General features: G+C 40.2%; 1 protein-coding gene across 1 annotated transcript in view; it reads right to left on the bottom strand.

Annotated features, from left to right (window-relative positions):
* Positions 1-1642: 1642 nt before the first annotated feature.
* LOC110057966 (uncharacterized) overlaps positions 1643-21538 on the bottom strand; it is a 29116-nt gene continuing 9220 nt past the window's right edge. The window contains exons 8-21 of the mRNA XM_089294177.1: positions 20577-20852; positions 19703-19990; positions 18948-19084; positions 18301-18445; positions 17121-17396; positions 15987-16268; positions 14873-15009; positions 14244-14388; positions 13374-13649; positions 12226-12495; positions 8360-8606; positions 6936-7481; positions 5653-6189; positions 1643-4718 (exon numbers count right to left, since the gene is read on the bottom strand). Of these exons, the coding sequence (XP_089150303.1) occupies positions 4430-4718; positions 5653-6189; positions 6936-7481; positions 8360-8606; positions 12226-12495; positions 13374-13649; positions 14244-14388; positions 14873-15009; positions 15987-16268; positions 17121-17396; positions 18301-18445; positions 18948-19084; positions 19703-19990; positions 20577-20852 (3851 nt within the window). The 3' untranslated portion in view covers positions 1643-4429. The remainder of the gene's footprint in view (positions 4719-5652; positions 6190-6935; positions 7482-8359; positions 8607-12225; positions 12496-13373; positions 13650-14243; positions 14389-14872; positions 15010-15986; positions 16269-17120; positions 17397-18300; positions 18446-18947; positions 19085-19702; positions 19991-20576; positions 20853-21538) is intronic.

The raw sequence follows: 21538 nt of genomic DNA, 5'->3' as shown, positions 1-21538 counted from the left end.
GTTGTTCAAAGCCTGATTAAACTAACCCAGCTTTAGAGGGAATTTGAATTACTTTCATTTTTTGTAACTTTTCGGTCCAGTTTTCTGTTTATGTTGTTTGCCTTTCAGTTTTGAGTTTGATTCATTTTAAAACTACACAACCATAAGCAGTGAAAGATATTTCTATTCAAAAAATATATATATTACCTGGGTTAGCGCTAACCGGCTTTCGAACAACCCGCGCCAGATTTCAAACCATTAAAAAAAAATACTATTAAAGAAAGGATTACAACAACACTGAACAGTTACTACTATAAGAATAATAATAACAATAAACACTAGCAAGGTAGCATGAATGTTAGTGAAGATATCACAATAAAAAAATCAAACAAAACTAATAAAAATATATTCACAGTCACAAAAATTTTAAATTTGAGATATCTTGATTTAATTTGAAGTGTTTGTATATTTTCTATCAATTATTCAAACAACGGGGAAATGAAAATTAATTTAGCTCCTTTACATGCATTTATTTTACAATGCTTCCCGAATTATAAAAATGGTTATCTTGGTAGACTTATCTACCATTTTTGGCATCTCCACTGTCAATTTCAGTCCTTTTCAGAGACCCAATCGATTTGGTGCTCTCCTGCCTCAGTCAGACAAAATATTCCAATACCATAATGAGTAGCGCATGCTAAGTTCCTTCGTAAGAACACGTCCTGTCAAATTTCACCAACTACTTGTCAGGTTCCAGAAAACTTTGATGACCCTGGCAGTTTATACAGTGAATCGATTCTTTTTAGAAGGTTTGGTTGATCAGACCACCAGTAAATACACCTTCCAAACTTTCTCTAGTTTCCACTTGACACATTACAAATGCCCAGAACGACATTTTCACAACGAAATACTAGAAATTGATACATCGATACCAGACACACTGGTCTCCGGCATTTTGATTCTCCCAGTAACCCTTGCGCCGCTGACTGGTTTCCATGCTTCAAAGAGACGAGATATCTGCGCCACGAAACTCGAGTTCTCTCGCTAAGTGTTCGGGTGATTTCAAATCACCCGATAATAAATTACTGTCTTCAAATATTTCGGAGAGTATTAGTTTGGCGTTTTGTTTTTTTTTCTTGTCTTTTGTAAACGCCTGTCGGAGTAATCATACTCGCGTGAGCGCGAGTAGGTCGCGTGAGCTCGCGTACTTAGTCACTGGGCCAAACTAAGTAACGTGTTCCAAACATTCGCCTGGCGGCCATGTTTACTGAGAGTTGATCACAGAGAATTTTCTGTACCTTAGCTTTCGATAGTAACAGTAGCGCGGTCCACGTGAAGTGTATAAGATGATGTGAATACCTGGCTTCATCATGTGTACGAAAAGGATAGATAAACATTATGCTGCAAGTTGGTTCGTCTAATTACGAAATTCAAACGTTTACAGTTGGTCGAATGTGGAAGTAAAATGCAAACAATGATTTTTGCTGTAGAAATGGCCCACTTTTGTCACTCTTTTACACTGGGTAAGTAAAGTATTTAAAGTGTAGACTCAATTCGGTTCAATTAGCTTTGGATGACCATATTTTTACTGCTCAGTGTAAAAGTGACTAGAAAGAATCGAGCCTTAGCCCAGAAATATCTTTCTGTTTTTTTTCTTTTCATCTTGATGATCTGGAACACCTCTCACTGTTGTTGTTTATTAATTATACACTGTAGGTCTTCGGAAGATTTGATTCAGAAATATCGTACAAAAATTAATAAGCTTAAATGAAGTTATTGCAGTTTAGTCATTTGTTATATCCTTCCACATCTAATATATTTCCTGATGACAACACAGAGTGTCACCTTAATTAATAACTCTTTTACAATGAAATACAAGAAAAAAATAAACTTAATAGAAATAAAAAGCCATCTGTGAGAGAGTATACATCAGATTGTCATTCCTATTTAAGTATTGTTCACATGTAGAAATTATTCCTGCTAACATGGGGGCTAGAGAGGTGCAAGACTATAATAATATTAGGGTTGTTTGTGTATAAGGGAGCCATGGCCTTGAGACATAACAGTAATTGTCGGGTCCTCAGCTTCTTAAAGGACCCTAGTCAGCCTCTGCTATTTTCGATGCCATCAAAATTATTGACATTGCATGGTGAGGCAAAGTCTTGTTGCTTTACTGTAAGTTCCTGAAAGTATGTCCCTTTATCTTTAGTAGCTTCACAGTGATTTTCTTTGCTTTGACATGCTCCGAATAAAGCATAAAAGCCAACCTCTTGTATGTAAACAAAAACAAAGGTGTGGCTGACTAGGGCCGTTTAAGGGGGGGGGGGGGTTAGATGGCTCCAATGCATTGGGAACGAGTGTTAAAAAAAAATTAAAAGCACAACTACCGAGGCTACCTCTGCTGCACCCTGCGCCCCCTGTTCCGTATCCAGTACCCATTTATACATCTGGGTCAGGAGAGGCACTATGAGAGTATGAACACAATGCAATGATCCACAATAGGGGTCCATTGCACCAACCATTGGGTCATCGTGCTTCCTCCTCCATAGGGTTAGAGTGGAGTTTACCCTAACATGACAGTTACAAGTCTAATAACCTTCTACAGGGGCAATTTCAGTGTGTTGAAACCTTTTTAACACTGCGTAACCGATAGCAACTTAAGGCAACTTTATGCGACTTAGGGTGACTTAAGGCAACTTAGGGCGACTTAAGGCGACTTAAGGCGACTTAAGGCGACTTAAGGCGACTTAAGGCGACTTAAGCCGACTTAAGGCGACTTAAGCCGACTTTAGGCGACTTAAGGTCCCAGGGTAGGCCTTGAATATAGGACAACTTAACTTCCAAATCCGGATGAGAAGAAACGCGAAAAATTCACTATTTCTGTTCAAGAACTCAAGCTTTTTTTAAAAAAGATAATGATAATTTGTTTAGCGTCGTGCCAGTTATTGGCGTCATTCTTGTGGGTTGGTTAAAATTTACCATAGAAAAACACCTCACCCTACTATGTTAAGTCTATTTATGAGCCAAGTGACTCATCAGGACGGAGCTTATCCCGGTTTCTGCAGCATGAAGCGACTTGGAGTATTTCTTCTTCTCCCGGATGGGATGCTAGACCATCGCAGGGTTACTCCTAGCATTAAATTCGCTGGTACCCATTTATACACCTGGGTGGAGTAAGACATCGTGATAGTAAAGTGTCTTGCCCATGAATACAACACGACGTCCCGGCCAGGGTTCGAGCCCAGACCGCTCAATCCGGAGTCGAGCGCACTAACCATGAGGCCACCGGGCCTCCCTTCCCACCCTATTCACGTATATATAAATAAGATAATATTCTCGCATACTTTACGATAAGTGTGAGCTTTATAAAAGAAAATCTTTCTCTCTCCAGCAAATAGGAAATACCTTTGCGTCTACCTATGCCATACAAAAAGGACAGGGGTGCTCTTCGTACCTTTTAGGGGTTAAAAAAGCGGTTTTGGTACCGCTAAGGGTGTTCAGCCTCAAAAGGTCCACAGCGGGAGCTTGTGCAGTACTCTTTAGGATATTGAGCTGAAAAAAGTATGACAGGACATAATGTGTTGTTTTAGAATAGCTGGTTTTTCACATGACGTCACTAAAATTCGAACTACAAAACTATTGATCTTCCTGAGATTTTACTTTAATGATGTATAAGAGCAGCTGAAAACTAATATTCATACAAATTTTCGCTCCGAACAGGTTCTTGGTTTTGTGATACACTACTCTTGAATTTCTAAGCGGCATTTACATGATGGCCAAGAGAGCTGTCATGATGGTTTAAAAAGTGACTTATTTCGGGGAACTTGGCTATCTGAACAGTTCATGTCTTAGAAAAAGTATTACTTTAATGTTTTAGAGTTCCTCGAGGGATAAATTCAAGCTTGTGTAGCAAAACTCAGTGACAGATGTTTCTGTTGGTTTCCGGCCGCCATGTTGGTGCTGGACTTTATCTAGTGACCGGTTTTGATTTTTATTTTGATCTATTTTGAATTGCGTGACACTGAAAACCAGCAATTGGTACCTCTTAAGGCAGAAAACATTTTAAGCCACACCCATGAAACAGAATCTTGGGATTTCTCAGGGATTCTTTTCAAAATGTCCGACGAGCACGCTCGTCCTTTTTATGTGGAAGCCCCCGGGGGTAAAAGGCGCATTGTTCTTGAACTCCTGGTGCTTATATAACTAAGCATCCTAAAAGAACAAGTTTAATGTTTTCTTTATAAAGTCAGTCAATAAATTGCGTGTTTGACCTCGTGACGTAAACTGCGTGCATCTTAACTCAATAACGCACGTCCATGACCTCATCCTTCATGGAGTTATAATGAGCTCAAACTGACCAATCGCAGCGCGCACAATTCCTTGACCATTTTATAAACCGCTATTGACGATATCTAACGATACTTGGTATAATGTCATTCTAGCGTGAATATTAAAATATACGGAAGTCTTTGAAACTTATTTTCCTCTTGAAACCACTGGCCACCATGATTCCTCCGCGACCAAACGTTGGAAAGCGACTCTTGAAAACAGCAGCTTGTACCCCATCGATAAGAACCTTGACCTCGCTTCCGCTCACTTTGACTCGAACGTTGTACCAACTTCCGCCCCTCATGAACCCGTACGCGCATGTCAGAGATTTGGGCTCCCGTCCTTGACCCTCGCTCACTTTGGTTCCTTGTAGGTATCCGATCTGTACACAATTGTCGCGATTGTAGGGCCTGGAAACGAGAGGTATCATTTTTATTAACACAATAATTGTAGTCGCTTTGCGTTACAGTTACGTGACAGAATTAAAGCCTAGCTAGCTTCAGACTAGAAGAGTATTTTAAAAGCCTTGTGCGGGATGTCTTGACCTGTATAGTCGTATAAAAGCTGGGTTTTTCACTAGCGACATAAGAGTAACCCAGGCTGTTAAAGTTATGTTCTTACGAAAGATACATACTCTTACAGTGCGTACACAACAGACGCCGGGGTGGGGAGGGGAAGCTTCGATGGACTAGTATCCCACTGGGGGATTGGGGGTAATAATACTCTTAGTCACTCCATGCTCCCCCGGGATTAGCTTCAGTAGTGTGCATCACCTCATCCTTTTTTACGCGCCCGATTGCTGCAAAACTCATTGTCAGCCATTTGCAAGTGTTAAAGCCTCGGCAATGAGCTGGAAAAAAAATTCGGACTTTAAAATTTCGGACATTTAATTTCGCACGCCAGTAATTTTATTTTCGGACACTTTTTATGTCATTTCGGATAATTTTAGACAACAAACTCGGACACAATGCCGAAACATAGCTAAAGTAAGTTAACACCTACAAAACACGAATTAGACTAAAGCAACTGTGAAAATGATAGTTTTACTGCATCCGCAAGGTGTTACGAATACACAGACAAGAAAACAACACAAATTCTGTCAGGCTGTTACGTATGTAAAGCAGTGTCTCAAATGTAGCTTGTTCATTTAACCTGCATAAAGGAAACTAAGAGCTCTGGAGCTACTACAACGTTTCATACTGTACTGTAAATATTTCGGACGCTTACCAATTTTAGAGGGTTTTATTTTCGGACACTTTTTTGTCCGAAATTAAAATCGTTCGAAAATTTTGCAAGTAATGTATGTTTTTCTGATCCCTATGTAGATTTTTACATCATACTCACCGAAAGTATACAAACTCGAAGCTGTCAGCGTTCTTTACGTTAAACATGACGCCATATTTCCGTCCAAGGAGACTCCCCTGGGTATAGAAACTGACACTAATGGTGTAGGTATCGCCACTGACAGCTTTAGGATACAATGCACGGCACACTCCAGGCTGTGTGGTGTCCTCTATCCCAGGGTACGCCATTAGCTTGTAATAATCCCCAGCATCCCTTGCGCTCTGACAATTCTTGGAAGTGAAAGGAAGCAGCGGAAGTGACGACACTGAAAAAGCCCTGAATCGGATCGACTTGCGGCAGCCGCCGGTAACAAGGATGCCGCTGCCCTTGTTGTTCGTGGGGTAATGTGATTTGAATATCGCCGCTGGAAGATCGTTCATAAAGACGCTGACGATGTTCCGGCGAATCTCCAGGCGCACGTTGAACCATTTGCCCCCGGTCACGGTACACGAGCAGGGCCCGGTTTTGGAGCCTTCCCTCTTCTGGATCCCACCCATTATGTAGCCTGTTTGGTAACAATGGTCCTTCCAGTATGGCCTATGAAAATAAGTAACTTGTTGTTTGTTATCAACAGGGCTTTAAGGATCCTAGTCGGCTTCCGCCATTTGCGATGTTATCGACATTATTGATATTGCATGGTGAAGCGAAATCTTATTGCTTTATTGTAAGTTGTGTTCCTGAAAGCATGTTTAATTATCTTTAGTAGTTTCACAGTGATTTCCTTCGTTTCGACATGTTCCGAATAAGATATAATAGTAAAACTCTCGCATGTAAAAAAAAAAACAAAAAAAAAACAAAAAAACAATGGTGTGGCTGACCAGGTCCCTTTAATGTCAAGCTAGATACATGGAATAGAAGTTTACATCTTGATGATGGACTGGATTGAGCTATCCGGGCCAGAGGCCTGGACGAGGTCATTGTGTTGTGCTCTTGGGTAAAACACTTAACTCTCACAGTGCTTCTCTCCACCTAGGTGTAGAAATAGGTACCGGTCCATAGGGCAGTTATATTAAGGAGACAAAAAGCTGAGGTAACCATGCAACAGGCGAGCGTTGCGAAATGGGGGCAGAAAATTTCAGAACTCCTATTCGTTTAATTTATTTCCATAGATCTCAACAACTTTATCTGTAAACCGAGCTGAGCACTAAAGTTATTTGTGTCAAGCTATTTGCAGATCACGTCATGGGCTCTGAGCCGAATGAAAAGTAAATGAATGAAAGAAAGGACACTTTGCGTTGTTTCTTACTGACATTAATGTGTCATTGACTTCGAATGTACATTACCTGAAGTAAATGAAATCAGCATTGTTGATATCACGTGCATTGAACATGATTCCAACGTACGCAATGCGGTCTCCGCTCCAGCCCAGCTCGGTAAACAAATCCACGGAAACCTGATAACTAGAACTCTCCTCCATTTGAACATCCTTAAGAAGAGCTCGGCAGAATCCGTGTGCCCAGAAGTCACCTTGACTTATAACAGAATAGTACTTCATGTTATCCTGCACTGTAGCGCAACTCCTAGTTTCAAATGGCAGCGACGGCAAGTCAGCGATGACAAAGTCCTTAAATTGAACAACGTTGCCATGGTGATTAGCCAGTAACACGCCGCCAGCTGCCTTGGGAGGGAAGTGCCCTTTAAAGGAGGTCACGTGAACTCCCTCGAGAAAAACGGAGACGTCATATTTTCGGACCTCAAGCGTAACATGGATCCATCGTGCCTTGCGAGGTGGGCCGTGTGGACAGGAGCCCATCTGGGACTCATACCAGTTTAACCGGCCTTGCTGGATTTCCCCAGTTTGGAAACACGGGTTGCCGCTTGCGCCAACCCTGGGTAAGTTAAAGATCAAACTATCAAAACAGAGTTTCCAAGAAAATACGCCGGCTGACTTTCCGTTTTGAATATTCAGCACTGTTTAATTCATTATTCGTTATTCAGAAAGTTAGGCCTTCCTCAGTAATAAAATTTTGATTTTGAGACTTTTTTGATGTGCTCTCTTCTATCAAAAGGCGGTTGTAAATGCTATCTATTTTATGCAGAAACGGAGACTCACTGTCGAAATACGTTCTTCTAGTATTGTGTAAACGCCTGAAAAAGAAACCTTTGTTAAATGCGCTCACAATAATTTGGACGCACGTGAAAACTTAAGAAGAAATCCGATTGGAAATCGAGCAACTGTCTTCAGTTTTTAATGGACGAAAACCTTGTACCAAAATAACTTTGAGTATAATTTTTGCATTTTCTAAAAGCTAAAGATATCAACAGTTGCCTGAGATAACACCAAAAACAATTCCCATCTGAACTCGAGAAAATAAATTTTAAAGTTCAGAGAAATTGCGCAAACACAGGTAAAATTTCGTCAGTACTTTCATTTGTTTCTCGTGAGGTTCAAATTTTGTTTTCAACATTTGGTGTTGTTAGAAATGATTTCTTTTGAGGAGATGTTTAGGACAGTCACGCAGAAGTTTCCAATACACTGTCAATTATCTCGGCAAAAAGTTTCTCTTTCCGCTTGTGTACTTGAACTTGTGGTGGATTCCTTTTTAAGTATTTTGCCACTTTTTTGGCTCAGACGAAGACGGAGACGTTTGAAAATCTGTCACCCGACGTTTTTATTTGTCCTGTCAGTCTTCTTAAAGACGCACGTTCCCTATATAAGAATTCCCCGTTAATTTAACTTTATAAGCGTTTTCAAAACTACTTTTACCTGAAGAATATAAAATCGAAATTGTCCTCATTTTCAGCGTTGAAAAATACCCCGACATAGTTTACCAACATTGAGCTCCTGAACCCAGGAACATAGAAGTCAGCGGTTATCCTGTACATGTCAGGCTCGGTTGCAGTGTAGGCACTCAGAGCGCGGCAAAATCCATCGCGCGGCCAGCGACCCTGGCTCGCATTCAATGTGTACATTTCTTCATCGTGTTCAATGTTCACGCAAGATGACACTTTACCTGTTAGGATTTAACAAAAAGAGTTTAAGCTCTCGTCCAAGAGCAACTGTTAAAACGACTTCTATGTTAGTTTTTAAATAACTCTGTGATAAATCGATATACCCTTCCGGGTGCAGAAGAGAGAGGGGTGGGGGTATTTGCATTACTGTGGTACTCTTCTGCTTGTGGATCTTTCACAGAGCGTTATGGTGAGTCCTGTAAACGGCTAATCCTAGAAACGTCAATTTGGGGGTTTTGTACACCTGGTGATAAATATATTTTCCTGTAAATAGGGGTGTTTTTCACATCATAACTAGCTATTACTTTTATAATAATAAAAATTTCATTAAAGTGATACGCCACATTAAGTACGTGGACGTTCTTTATCTATAGGTACTAATTTGAATTTCTAAATCGACACACAGTTTAATTTTTAGGGATTTTCTGTTCTGGTCACGGGCAAAATATATGGCCGTTATTTGAAAATCTTAAATGAATCTGCAATGGAACAAAGTTGTGCAAACGGCGTATCTGCGTGAGCTCAGGTTTCCAAAATATGATGGTTAGAAACCTTCCTAACATTTTTTAAAGCAAACGAAAACATGGACCGAAAACCGGAAAGCCATTTTGATGTCCAGTCATAACATTAGTGATGGGGTCAACAGTTGCATTGGACAAATTCACAAAATGTCCGATGACCGACAGCGTATGTATCCTGAGCAGGGTGTCATGTAGTGTCATAGAAAAAGTTTCCTATCCCTCTACGGACTTGCCAAAATACGCCACGACCCTTAATTTATAACTAACTGCTAAAGCTAGTGAGTAGCCTAGCAGTGTGCAGTTGTCAATAAAATGGCGACCGCTTCCTTGCGTTTCCAATGTGTTTGTGAGGAGGGTTTACAAAACGTTTTGACCAACTATTAGATTTAGACTTAAACATTTGATCATTAGCTCTCGAATTTTATTCGTGATAGTATTATTGCAAGGTAGAAATCTTAAGAGCAGCTTCGCCTAAATATCAACTAGACTTGGAAATAGCGAAAAACTCGAATTTCTTCAAACTCGCCCAGAATGAAGCCCTACGGGCACTAGTTACAAAAATATCGTTTTAAGTTCGATAAATCAAAAATTATTTTTTTCCGCAAGTTTTTCGTTTCGATGCCCCAAATCGGCCAAAATCCATCGAAAATGAGCGGCATATTCAGAGGCTCGTAAACTCAAAAGCAAAAATCTTCATTACAAACTGATTGCACGTCGTATTTGTACTTCCTTTCTTGTCTATTTAGAGCTAAATAGATCGTGACTTGATTAGAACTTAAATATTTGACGAATTTTTTAAGTTAACGACCCAAGACAGCTTTACAAGAAGTCTACATTTAGCCTATTTTCAAATGCTAAAAAGGCGTTCTGGTACACGGCTTTTCCCGAAATGACTAGTTTGGTCTGAAAGAGCATTGTTTCTTCTTCAAATTACTGAAATAAAATTTTTGGGTAAATAAAATCGTGAGCGCTGAGATAGCGAACTAAATGCAGCACTTCGTCCTGAAAACGTGACCTTTGACCCAAGCGTAACGAAACCAATTACTGCAAGAAAACCCGGAAGAAAAGCAAACGTTCCGTTATTTTGAAACAATTTCTAGTGATATCTCTCCGAAACCATGATTGCAAGAAACTATTTCCAGATATGAAATCTTGCAGGGCCAAAGACGGAGCTAAAGGGCGCATTTTGACACAATAACTTTGTTTGCTGAGAATTGAATTGCAGTCAATTCCAGTGAAATTTGCAAACTTGACGTATGTTAGCCGATACTTACCTGAATATTTATATTAATAGAAGAGTCGTCTTCTTGGATTAACCTTCAAAAGAAGCTGCATCCAGATTTGGAAACCTCTAAAAGAAGAAATGTTTAATGTTCTGTGAGCTGCCCGCTGCTATAAATTAGCTTAAATTCCATGCACATGCCGACCGCATGTTTGTCGTAAAACTCACTTAACTCCACTGACAGTTTCCATGGGCAACCCCAAAATAAACAATCCCCAAAAATGTAAAGTGAAATTGGCTGTGTTCATGAACAGTTAGAAGCTAGAGTCACGTTCTATTACCTTTAAAAAGTGCTTGATTTTATTTGTTTGCGTCGACTTTGTTCACTACTCTCACGTTCGAATGCCGCGAATCATACAATCGGTCACACCAAAACAGTGGAGACCGTGCAGACTGCAGACACTTGTTTGGGCTTTTCATTGTGACTCCTTCTTTTGGGTCTAGTTACAAAATAGTGTTAAATATATCTGAAAGTTTGTCATTTATCCACAGGCTGCACAAGCGCAGTATTTGACTTTTGATTCAATAGACAAACGCGTACAAGACTTTGTATGGGAAACTTACTCAGTCTGCATGGTCCGCAGTGTTTTGGCGTGACCGATACTACGCAGTATTCGAACGTGACAGTAACGACTGAGTGAACAAAGTAGAATCAAGCATTTTTAAAAGGTAATGGAACTTGACTCTAGCTTCTAACTGTTCATGAACACAGCCAATTTCACTTTACATTTTTGGGGATTGTTTATTTTGGGGTTGCCCATGGAAACTGTCAGTGGAGTTAAGTGAGTTTTACGACAAACATGCGGTCGGCATGTGCATGGAATTTAAGCTAATTTATAGCAGCGGGCAGCTCACAGAACATTAAACATTTCTTCTTTTAGAGGTTTCCAAATCTGGATGCAGCTTCTTTTGAAGGTTAATCCAAGAAGACGACTCTTCTATTAATATAAATATTCAGGTAAGTATCGGCTAACATACGTCAAGTTTGCAAATTTCACTGGAATTGACTGCAATTCAATTCTCAGCAAACAAAGTTATTGTGTCAAAATGCGCCCTTTAGCTCCGTCTTTGGCCCTGCAAGATTTCATATCTGGAAATAGTTTCTTGCAATCATGGTTTCGGAGAGATATCACTAGAAATTGTTTCAAAATAACGGAACGTTTGCTTTTCTTCCGGGTTTTCTTGCAGTAATTGGTTTCGTTACGCTTGGGTCAAAGGTCACGTTTTCAGGACGAAGTGCTGCATTTAGTTCGCTATCTCAGCGCTCACGATTTTATTTACCCAAAAATTTTATTTCAGTAATTTGAAGAAGAAACAATGCTCTTTCAGACCAAACTAGTCATTTCGGGAAAAGCCGTGTACCAGAACGCCTTTTTAGCATTTGAAAATAGGCTAAATGTAGACTTCTTGTAAAGCTGTCTTGGGTCGTTAACTTAAAAAATTCGTCAAATATTTAAGTTCTAATCAAGTCACGATCTATTTAGCTCTAAATAGACAAGAAAGGAAGTACAAATACGACGTGCAATCAGTTTGTAATGAAGATTTTTGCTTTTGAGTTTACGAGCCTCTGAATATGCCGCTCATTTTCGATGGATTTTGGCCGATTTGGGGCATCGAAACGAAAAACTTGCGGAAAAAAATAATTTTTGATTTATCGAACTTAAAACGATATTTTTGTAACTAGTGCCCGTAGGGCTTCATTCTGGGCGAGTTTGAAGAAATTCGAGTTTTTCGCTATTTCCAAGTCTAGTTGATATTTAGGCGAAGCTGCTCTTAAGTACTTAATCCAGCTAACTGTTAAAACATTTATTTACTCACAAAACTGAGTGGTTTTAAGTTCCACAAGCGCCTCGTCGCCGATCGCAGCTTCGGTTCGCGCCTGTATAACGATCGAGTATTCCGTGCTGTGCTCTAAGTTGTCAATGATGTAATCAGTCGTGTTCGAGGGGATGACCAGTGTGTTGTTTTCATGGCTGATGACGTAGTTTATCACGGGGAATCCCCCGTCGTTCTTCGGATGGCTCCAACTTAAAATTACGCTATCACAAGTTGCCTCTCCACTGACGTCTCGTGGGCTGCTTGGGGCAGCTACAAGAAACAAATCGTTAAAATTTTTAAACATTGAAATATATGGCATCTTTTAACAAAACTTAAATTAGACAGGAATCGTACATATCTGCAGGGAGGCACTTAAACGAGAGTCCTAATATCTTCTGAAGAAGGGCTAACACTCGAAATGTATTTATTCATTATTATAATTATCATTATCATTATCGTTATCGTCATCGTCATCGTCATCGTCATCATTATCATTATCATTATTATTTCAGGTTCTCCGAGGGGGTTAATTATCGACCAGAATAAATCAAACGCTTTGATCAGCGCTACATGTATATCTAAGTTAATCAAGGTCTCAACTGATAAGTGTTGTGGACCTGAAATCCTCCTTGATAATTCTAGATATCAGGAATTAAGAACAAAATCCAGAAGTTGTTACTAATTGCAGGAAGGTTTTTAACTGTCTTGTTTATAACTATTCTGCATTCTAACACTGGCTCAATGAGATGCAGAAAAATTTTGAAAAGAACCTGTTATATCATCGTTTGCAAGGTGAAGAAAGTAATTCTTTTTGCAGCAAATCACGTGCAAATTACATAACGTATAATAAGATTTATTAAAAACTGGATCATTGGATAATGCAATGCAAGAGTTTTCACTGGCTTAGCCATCATGGTATATGGGTCATTATACCATGCTCTACAAATATCGTAAGTGTACGCGTGATTCTTGGGGCGTTTTTATTTTTATTTTATCTTAGTTTTGTGTATTTTTTTAGGGGCGTTTTTAATGAAACAATTGTTTCACGCGCGCTTGTCAAATATGAAATGGTTAAAGTCAACGAGGCGCGTTATCTCATATCCAATATGTGCTCAGGGAATAATGATTAATTAAAACACATAAAGTACCTGATGATATTATTTCAAAAGTGTAATTTTTTGAAGATACTTTAACTTCGTTTTCAGCCATACAAACGTATTCCCCAAAATCGTCCACACTATCGACTGGGACACTGTATGAGAGAGATTCTTTGCTGCTCGCCAAAACTTGGCCATCCTTGATGATTCTTACATCAGGGGGTGGATAACCGCTGAATTCGCAATTGAAGACTGTAGGCTTTGGGTTGCCAATGTAAGATAAAACAGGCTTGGCTCTGAGCATGCTGGTGACAGGTCTTGGTTCGACTAGTGAGAGAAACACAAATCCACATTGCAGGGAAGCTCAAACAGCGTTGATATTGATAGGCGGAAAAGACAAGCATTTCACCAGATTACAGGTTACGGAATCGCCTTTCAAAGAAAGGCTCAAAATATCTTGGATAAAGTAAATGGGCTAACTAGAAATGCAACTAGTCGATATTTTTAGTTTTAGAGTTGTCCAAACGTAATGTTATCCACAGATTTCTAACTCCTTTCTTCTTTTTATTAGATTTCTTTCTTGCGAATACTGAGCGACGACTCTGCAACTAAGACTCAAAACCTCGACATCTCGACCTCTCAACATTGTGGTGTTTCGTCGAGAAATTTTGACGGACCGATCGACCGACCGACTGACCGACTAACAAACCGACAGACTGACAGACTAACTTACTGGCTGACTGACGGACTGACTGACCGACGGACGGACGGACTGACTCAGGCTGACTGACTGACTGACTGAGCTGTGGATTCCAACTTCATAGACTGACCATGGCTAATTTTCCGCAGCGTTGTTTACTTTTTACGGATATTTTACACATACTAATGCTTTCAAAAAAGAACATTTTCAAAGCTGCTTACCTCTGACGATCAATTTAGCGCTCTTTTCGCTAAATATTTCTTTCCCTTCGTCATCTTGTGCCCCGTTCTTGGCTTCACATGTGAACTGCGAGTTATCTTCAATTCCTACCTTCTGGAGATATACCTCACTTTTTCCAGGTGATTTCTGGGCAAATTCAAGCAAAACGAAAACAAATCAAAGAAAAAAAACTTCGAAGTTCAAAACCAATTGCAGTCATACTAAAAAGTGGAAATTGGAAATTGTTGAAGATGAACAATGTGCGTAACTCGAGCCAATTAAACACTAACTTATCTATAAAAGTTATTCAAATGAACAATAAAAAAAATCCGTAGTAATCGATGTCCAACAGTAGCAGTTGAATGTAGACATGATGATAGATGCGAATGCAGCCATAACAATACTGGAAAAAAGACCTCAGTAGGGAGAGCAACGCAAAGGTCGTGGGTTTGAATCCCGTTCAACGCCTGAATATTTTTTCAGGTCTTTTTTCCAGTAGTGTTATGGCTGCATTCGCATCTATCATCATGACTACAAGAAAAAAATCGTCCATAAAATGTATAGGAAACATCCTGGAGAAAACAGTAAGCAAACTTTATGTACGCATTGCGTGTCTATAGATGAAGATTACCTTCTGGTTGGAGTATGCAACTCCTTCTTTTATCCACTCAACAGTCGGGGTCGGAACACCCGAGGCGTTACAAGTCAGCGAAGCATTCTCCCCTTCATTTACCACCACCTCAGGTATCGGCGAAATTTGTGAACGCACTGCAATGGTATTAAAGTTGGAATTTTTTAAGGGGTCAACTGATGTTGCTGTGAAGTCATCTGACGATTCGGAGTGGTTATTGCTACGTCTTATAAGCGTAGAAATTTTTAAAAGGAACGCCACAATCTACATTAGTCAAGGAATTTATTAGATGTCTATGTTGGATCACTGGATCATTAACAGCCAATCAACTAATTAAGAATTCAGTTAACGTTACCTTCGACAATCCAAATCAGCACAGTGAAACTTGTTACTTACAATTAAATTAATCGATATACTCGCAAGGAGGTTCCCAATAAGTTCAAGAGTTAATGGTCCTGCGGCAGCAGGACCATTAACTGTCATAATCTGCCAAATATACAAAAGATGTGGAAATTTGTACCCTCCACTGAAAAAGGAGGGTAATGTTTACCAATCTGTCAAGGGCATACTATATTCATTCTCTAACCTTCTTCTTTCAACGGAGGGCTTGAGAGGATCTCTTTTGACTTGTTAGCGTTAAATGAAATTTAATTCGTAAATCAAGTAAATAATGGGGTCATTTTTGATCTTTTTTTTTTATATATATACATGCATTTTTTTTTTTATTTACATACATTTTATTTTTGTTTTCAAATTAAAATTACAATTATAACATGCCCGCGGATAGCTGAGCTTATCTAGGCGGGTCATGTTTACATAAATTATTAATATACAACTAGGTACAACTAAATACAACTGAAGGCAACATGAGAACTAAAGAGACTAAAATTGACGACAATGACTAGAGACAACTAATAAACTAACGGTATTACAAATAATACCAAATAATATAAATAATGATCTGAATGGTTCGTTTTGATCGCCAATGATCCAACTGATGCATATACCACGACAGTCAGCCATCGAAATGAGATCCCATTGCTTGAGCCATAAGCCGTCGAACAAAAAGTTTTTTCTCCTTGTGCTCTATAATCCTATCGTTATTCTTACTTACCGTAAATGATATCAAAGACCACATTCGTTGTCGTTGTCTGCAAAGGGTTCGTCGCTTCTAACGTCCACATCCCAGCATCTTTTTCTTCCAGTGACGTTATGGTAAGTTTTCCTTCACTAAGCAAGAAACGAGGATCGTCTGCAGATACATTGTCTCCCGATGGGTTCTTCCACATCACTTCCGGTTTGGGTATACCGGAAACATTCCAAGTCAGAGTGACTGGAAAACCCGCGGTTAGATTCCTTGAGGGGAGCTTGGGCTCTAGAGTGAACTTTGGAGAATCTAGAAGGAGAAAGTAATGGCTCTCTGTTAATAGCAACAAAATGTTGGGAAAAATTGTGAACAACACTTCTTGTAGATACCAACTTTTCACTGCTGAATCGGTGAGAAAGTATTTGTCGAATTGGCCTCACAGGCGAAAGATTTCGTTGCTTTTTGTTTGCTAAGAACGAAAGTACTCTGACGTTTTCCGAGGATTACCCGAGATCTGTGGAGAGTTTGAAATTGAACCGATTTCAGTCAGAAGACTTAGGAAGATGCGCTGAAGATTTTAGTGAAGATTTCCGAAGACGATGATCCAACGATTTCCCACTATTTTCCAAGGGTGTCAGACCCCGTCGGAAGAAAGCAGAGGACAAAATTGCGTTTTTAATAACGTTAACCATGTTCCTTGCATACGGCGACAACTATTTTCCTACCTGGCGACACTCGACGAACTATGAGTGGGCTGTTGGACGTGGGTGACCCATTTTTGGCGCCAAATTAAAACGTTTTCACTTTTGAAAATCTGATATTGTTTTTAGAATTATGAATCTTTTTTCGTGAATATTCAATGTCGTCTCCAGTCAGAAAAGCTGCCCGACTTCAATGCCTTTCCTGTTAACATACATTTGACGTCAGAACAGAACAGCTTTTCCCGCCTGCCGAATCCTGATTGGTCAATTCAAATTTCAGGCGCACCGGCCGTATGCAAGGCTCGACTAAATGATTTGCTTTTATCTACGCATGAATGATTGGTTGACTGACTGACTGACTGACTGACTGACTAACTGATCGATCGATCGATTGATTGATTGATTGATTGATTGATTGACTTACTGACTGATCGATTGGTTGATTGATTGACTCACAAACCTGAACGTCTGATCTCAAAGGTATAATTTAACTTGGAGGGACCGACCACGTTCTCGGCGGCACAGTAATAAACTCCGTAGTCATCAGCACTGTCTGTAGAGATTTCGACCCAAACTGACTCGATACCGACCGCCACAACATTGTCATTCATTTCAATGCGCACATCAGGGGGAGGGTAACCGGTGAAAGCACACGCCAGTCTGATGGGAACTGGGCTCCCAAGGACACTGTATACGGGTCCTTTCAATAGGTCTGAGTCGAATGGCCTGGGCTCCACTGTTAATAGCAAAAGAGTAAACAGATTAAGATTCAAAAGAAAACTTCACTGCTGGAACAAATTTGCCTTTAAAAAATGTCACTGTGATCTCTTGTGTTGAGAATTTTTTGCATAGCAGAAGTATAAAGTATTTCTAGGATGATTTGTGATTTTCCTTGTGACGAGCGCCGCCGTGTTGGTTGTCGTGAAGTCACACATTTGCCGCCAGTTTTGCTTCAGAAAGGCCCTGTAACTTTTATACCCAGAAGCGCTGATTTCCTTCCAGGCTTAAACAATTTAACTAGAGGTTTTTGAAAGTAGTTTTTAATAGGGTAACGCATATTAGGGGGGAGAGTTTACAAGCGGCATTGAAACACTGTTAAGAAGTGAACTGACAAGACACGACTAAGCTCAAGTTAGAGATATACTGTAACGAAACTTCACTTAAGTTAAATGTTTTGATCTACACTCTTTGACTTCAAGTACAAGTTTCCGTGAGCAAATCATCTGAGAACCAAAGAAGTCCAAACGAGGTAGTTTCTTCGGCTAATACAGAAGCTCATCAGTAGGAGTGTTCAACTCCCATAGTAAGCTTATTTCATGCTATTTTTACACACCGGTCTAGTTTTAGGCTTCTTTTCCCGCGAAACAGGTCAGTTCCGGTCTTCATGAGCGCGCATCGGTAACGAAAAAATGGATTTTTTTTCTTTCTAATCTTACGGTGAAATGATGGCGTCAGTTAAAAATTAAGTCCGTGCTTGTGATTGGTCACTGAAGTTTCTGTGGGAGCCTGAATTCGTCGGTCTGTGTAAACGCCATGACAGGGATATATATGCGGTAGTTGCACGCTCCTAGTGGTGGGCTCCTGGTTAATATTATTGTTGTAAAGATCAATGTTGAACAAGATCAGTAATCAAACCATACCCATAACATAGATATTAATGGTCGCTTTCTTCACAATGATCTCTCCTTCCTCATCGGTGGCGTCATTTGAAGCTTCGCAAGTAAATTGAGAGATGTCTTCTAAGCCGAGATTCTCCAGGTTTATTACACTTTCGCCGGGTATTTTCTGCGTGTTTATAAATCAAACAGATAAAAGAATCAGTCCTCCGATGGAAAAAAATGACGGCTGTACATTTTACAACAATACCATGCGAGCCTTACACAGCCCATAAAGTACAAGGAAATAAAAAGCATATTTTGGCAACGACAGTAAAGATTATCGTTGTTGTTCTTGTTGTAATGTTTGCTCTTGTGCTAAAGACATTGTGTATGCTAGTTTTGAAGATTTTAGAGCTTTTCTGTACGTTTTTATGAGCGTTGTTAAAGTTTTCGTACGCTAGGAATTATGGGTAAATGTATCAGTCGCCATTTTGTTTCCAGTACGAAGGATTAAACAATACAAAATAACCAGGCTGGAAGCATAAAGAGTGACTTTTGCAACGTATGGCCACACAAGCGAGACCAAGAATGATTCGCTCTCGACTCTCTTCTAGAAATTCCAAGCAAACTACATCCGTAAAGGACGGTAAGAGGTCCAACGATCCTTAACCCTGCATGTAAGAACCCACCAATTGTCCTGGATATTCTTCGTTGTCCTTGAACCAAACCACAGTGGGAAGTGGAAATCCAGAAGCTGTACAGTTAAGCACTTCGTCATCTCCTTCGTTTGCGGTGATATTTGAAAGCTGGGGAATTTCCGGTGGCACTGTGAACAATGGAAAGGATCTAACTAACATGCAACTAGCAAGTTTTTCTGTTCACAAACCCAAAGAATGGATCGCATGTTCACATTTTTTAATTTCCAAGGGGTACTCCCCTATATGGGCTATATAGGTATGTGCAGCCCCAAAGGGTATGTTTTTCAGCCATTTTGGTCATCAGTAGGGTATAGATTTTGGCCATTTTGGTCTGAAATAGGGTATGGTTTTTGCACTTTAGTCTTGAACTCGGTTTGTTTTTAGAAGAAGACACTTTTTCATCATTATCGATAAGACCATCACTAAAAGCCCGTAACAATGCCTTTTAACATCGGTCTGAACAAGTTTTAAAATCAAAACAGGGTATTGATTCAAGGGTCAGGTCTTAAACAGAGTATCAAATTTTTGGTCAGGTCATAAATAGGTTAGGGAAAATCACAGATCTTGGTCTTAAATAGGGTAAGAGTTTTGGGAAGCGGGGCGCACAGCCCCACATGATTTTTCTGAGAGTACCCCCTCCCCCGGTATCAATTTAAGGCGATGTAAGATTATAAATCGTTTTAGTTAAATTACCAGTTCTTTGTGCGCTGCAATTTAAAGTTTTGTTTATTAAAAAGAAAACTTACTATATATAGCCTGGATTTCGATTTGTCGACTGGCAGTCCCCACCGCGTTTATCGCCTCGCAGGTCCACGGGCCGATATCTGAGAGCTGTGCCTGAGAGAGTATCAAGCTTCCCTCACTGTCAATTGATATCCGGGAATTTGACTCGGAGTCTATGACTGGTTCTTCATCTGGGCCCGTCCACGTGATTTCCGGTTTAGGTATACCAGAAACTAAACATTCTAATTTTGCCGGATAACCAAAGGTTAGATTTCGTTCTGATGGGCGTGTCGTGTCGATCTGCGGGGGGTCTGCGAATGTAAACATGAATGACAATGACAATGATTTCTTTAATGTGGTAATGTTTGAAATATCTTCGACCTCCTTACCTAAAGAGCACACAAGGTATTTCCATATTCAATTTTGACAACTTGGTAGTTACGTACAGTTGTGATCCGTCTTAAACAGTGCATGTATTCAACGAAGCTTCATCAAATATTGGTTACTATCAGCATATATAACAAGCGCATTAATAGGGTGTCGAGCAGTTATGTAAATCGACGTCAACCCGTCCCGGTTTCAGTAGAATTAAGCGACTTGGAGTGTCTCCTCTGGATGTGATAGTAGCATATCGCAGGGTTACCCCCATCATTAAATTCTCCGGGACCCATTTATATACCTGGGTGGAGAGAAGCACTCTGACGTGCAGTAAAGTGTCTTGTTCAAGAACACAACACAATGTCCCCGGCCAGTGCTCGAACCTCCGGAGGCGAGCGCACAAACCATGGAGCCACTTCGCCTCCTCTGGTTCCTTGCTTGGCTCAGAGCAAAAAAACTAGCGAGTAACAATGTACAATTTTTCGCGTTGTAAAGTAAAAAACAAAAGTAAGCTCTTACCAACCACCACGACTTTAATTCTTTCGGTGGTTTCCCTTCGTCTGTTTAGTTGTGATATCCTCACGGTATAGTCCCCGTCATCTTCAGCTGATACGCTGCTGATTGTGATGGTTCCGTCAGGTTGAAGACTATAGCGACTGGAGTTTGCGTCAAATTTGACGCCATCTTTCTTCCAGAGGTACTCAGGAGCAGGATAGCCGACCTTGACACCAACGAAGATCTCGCCTTCCTTGTTTAACCACAAGACTTGTCTTGCAGGAGGATCGTCAACAGAAACTGCATGGTTGAACGTTAGCAACACATGTCTTAACATCCACAAACTGGGATAACAGTACACTTGAAAAAAAATTCCTGAGTTCAGTTGGACTTAGAAAAGGTTTGCAACCTTTTTTTAGCTGGTTCCAACCTTAACAAGCCAAACTCGGCCATACAAACCAAGATGAACAAACTCAGGGTGGTTTCCATTATGCCAAAAATTCCGGAAATTTCGGTCAAATAAAATGGATAGGTCCGTTTCAGTTCCTTCCGATCGGAAGATTCGGGATCAGCTCTGATCTCACTTTGATCGGTTGGACCGGTCGGACCGGTCGTAGCGAAATTTGTCATTCCATTTCGACAAACTGGTTCATTACCCTTCTTTCCAGTAGATCTCACTTAAATGGTGAATTGGGGAAAGGAATAGAAAATGGTAAGAGTCATTCCTCTCGGTTGGCCCGGTTTAATCGGGAAAATGTCGTTCTATTTCTTCGGTTAGTCCCGCTGGTCTCTGACCGCTCGGTCTAGCATAATGAAAGCACCCTTAGTCTGTGAGAGAATCGAGTGAACTCAAAATCTTCTCCGAGACAGTGAGAATGTTGTTTATGGTTATGTCGGCTGTAATTTACTGCTTTGACACTTAGGCCACCTCTTCACCAAGCTTTCGACACCAATGAAACGCGTTTGAAGTACATCGAAGTTTCCTA

Source organism: Orbicella faveolata, unplaced genomic scaffold (genome assembly GCF_042242905.1).
Source record: "Orbicella faveolata isolate gen_17 unplaced genomic scaffold, um_ofav_v1 contig_25, whole genome shotgun sequence".
NCBI lineage: Eukaryota > Metazoa > Cnidaria > Anthozoa > Scleractinia > Merulinidae > Orbicella > Orbicella faveolata.
Note: the sequence above shows the minus strand (reverse complement) of the source record. Positions and strands in the feature narration are given on the sequence as shown.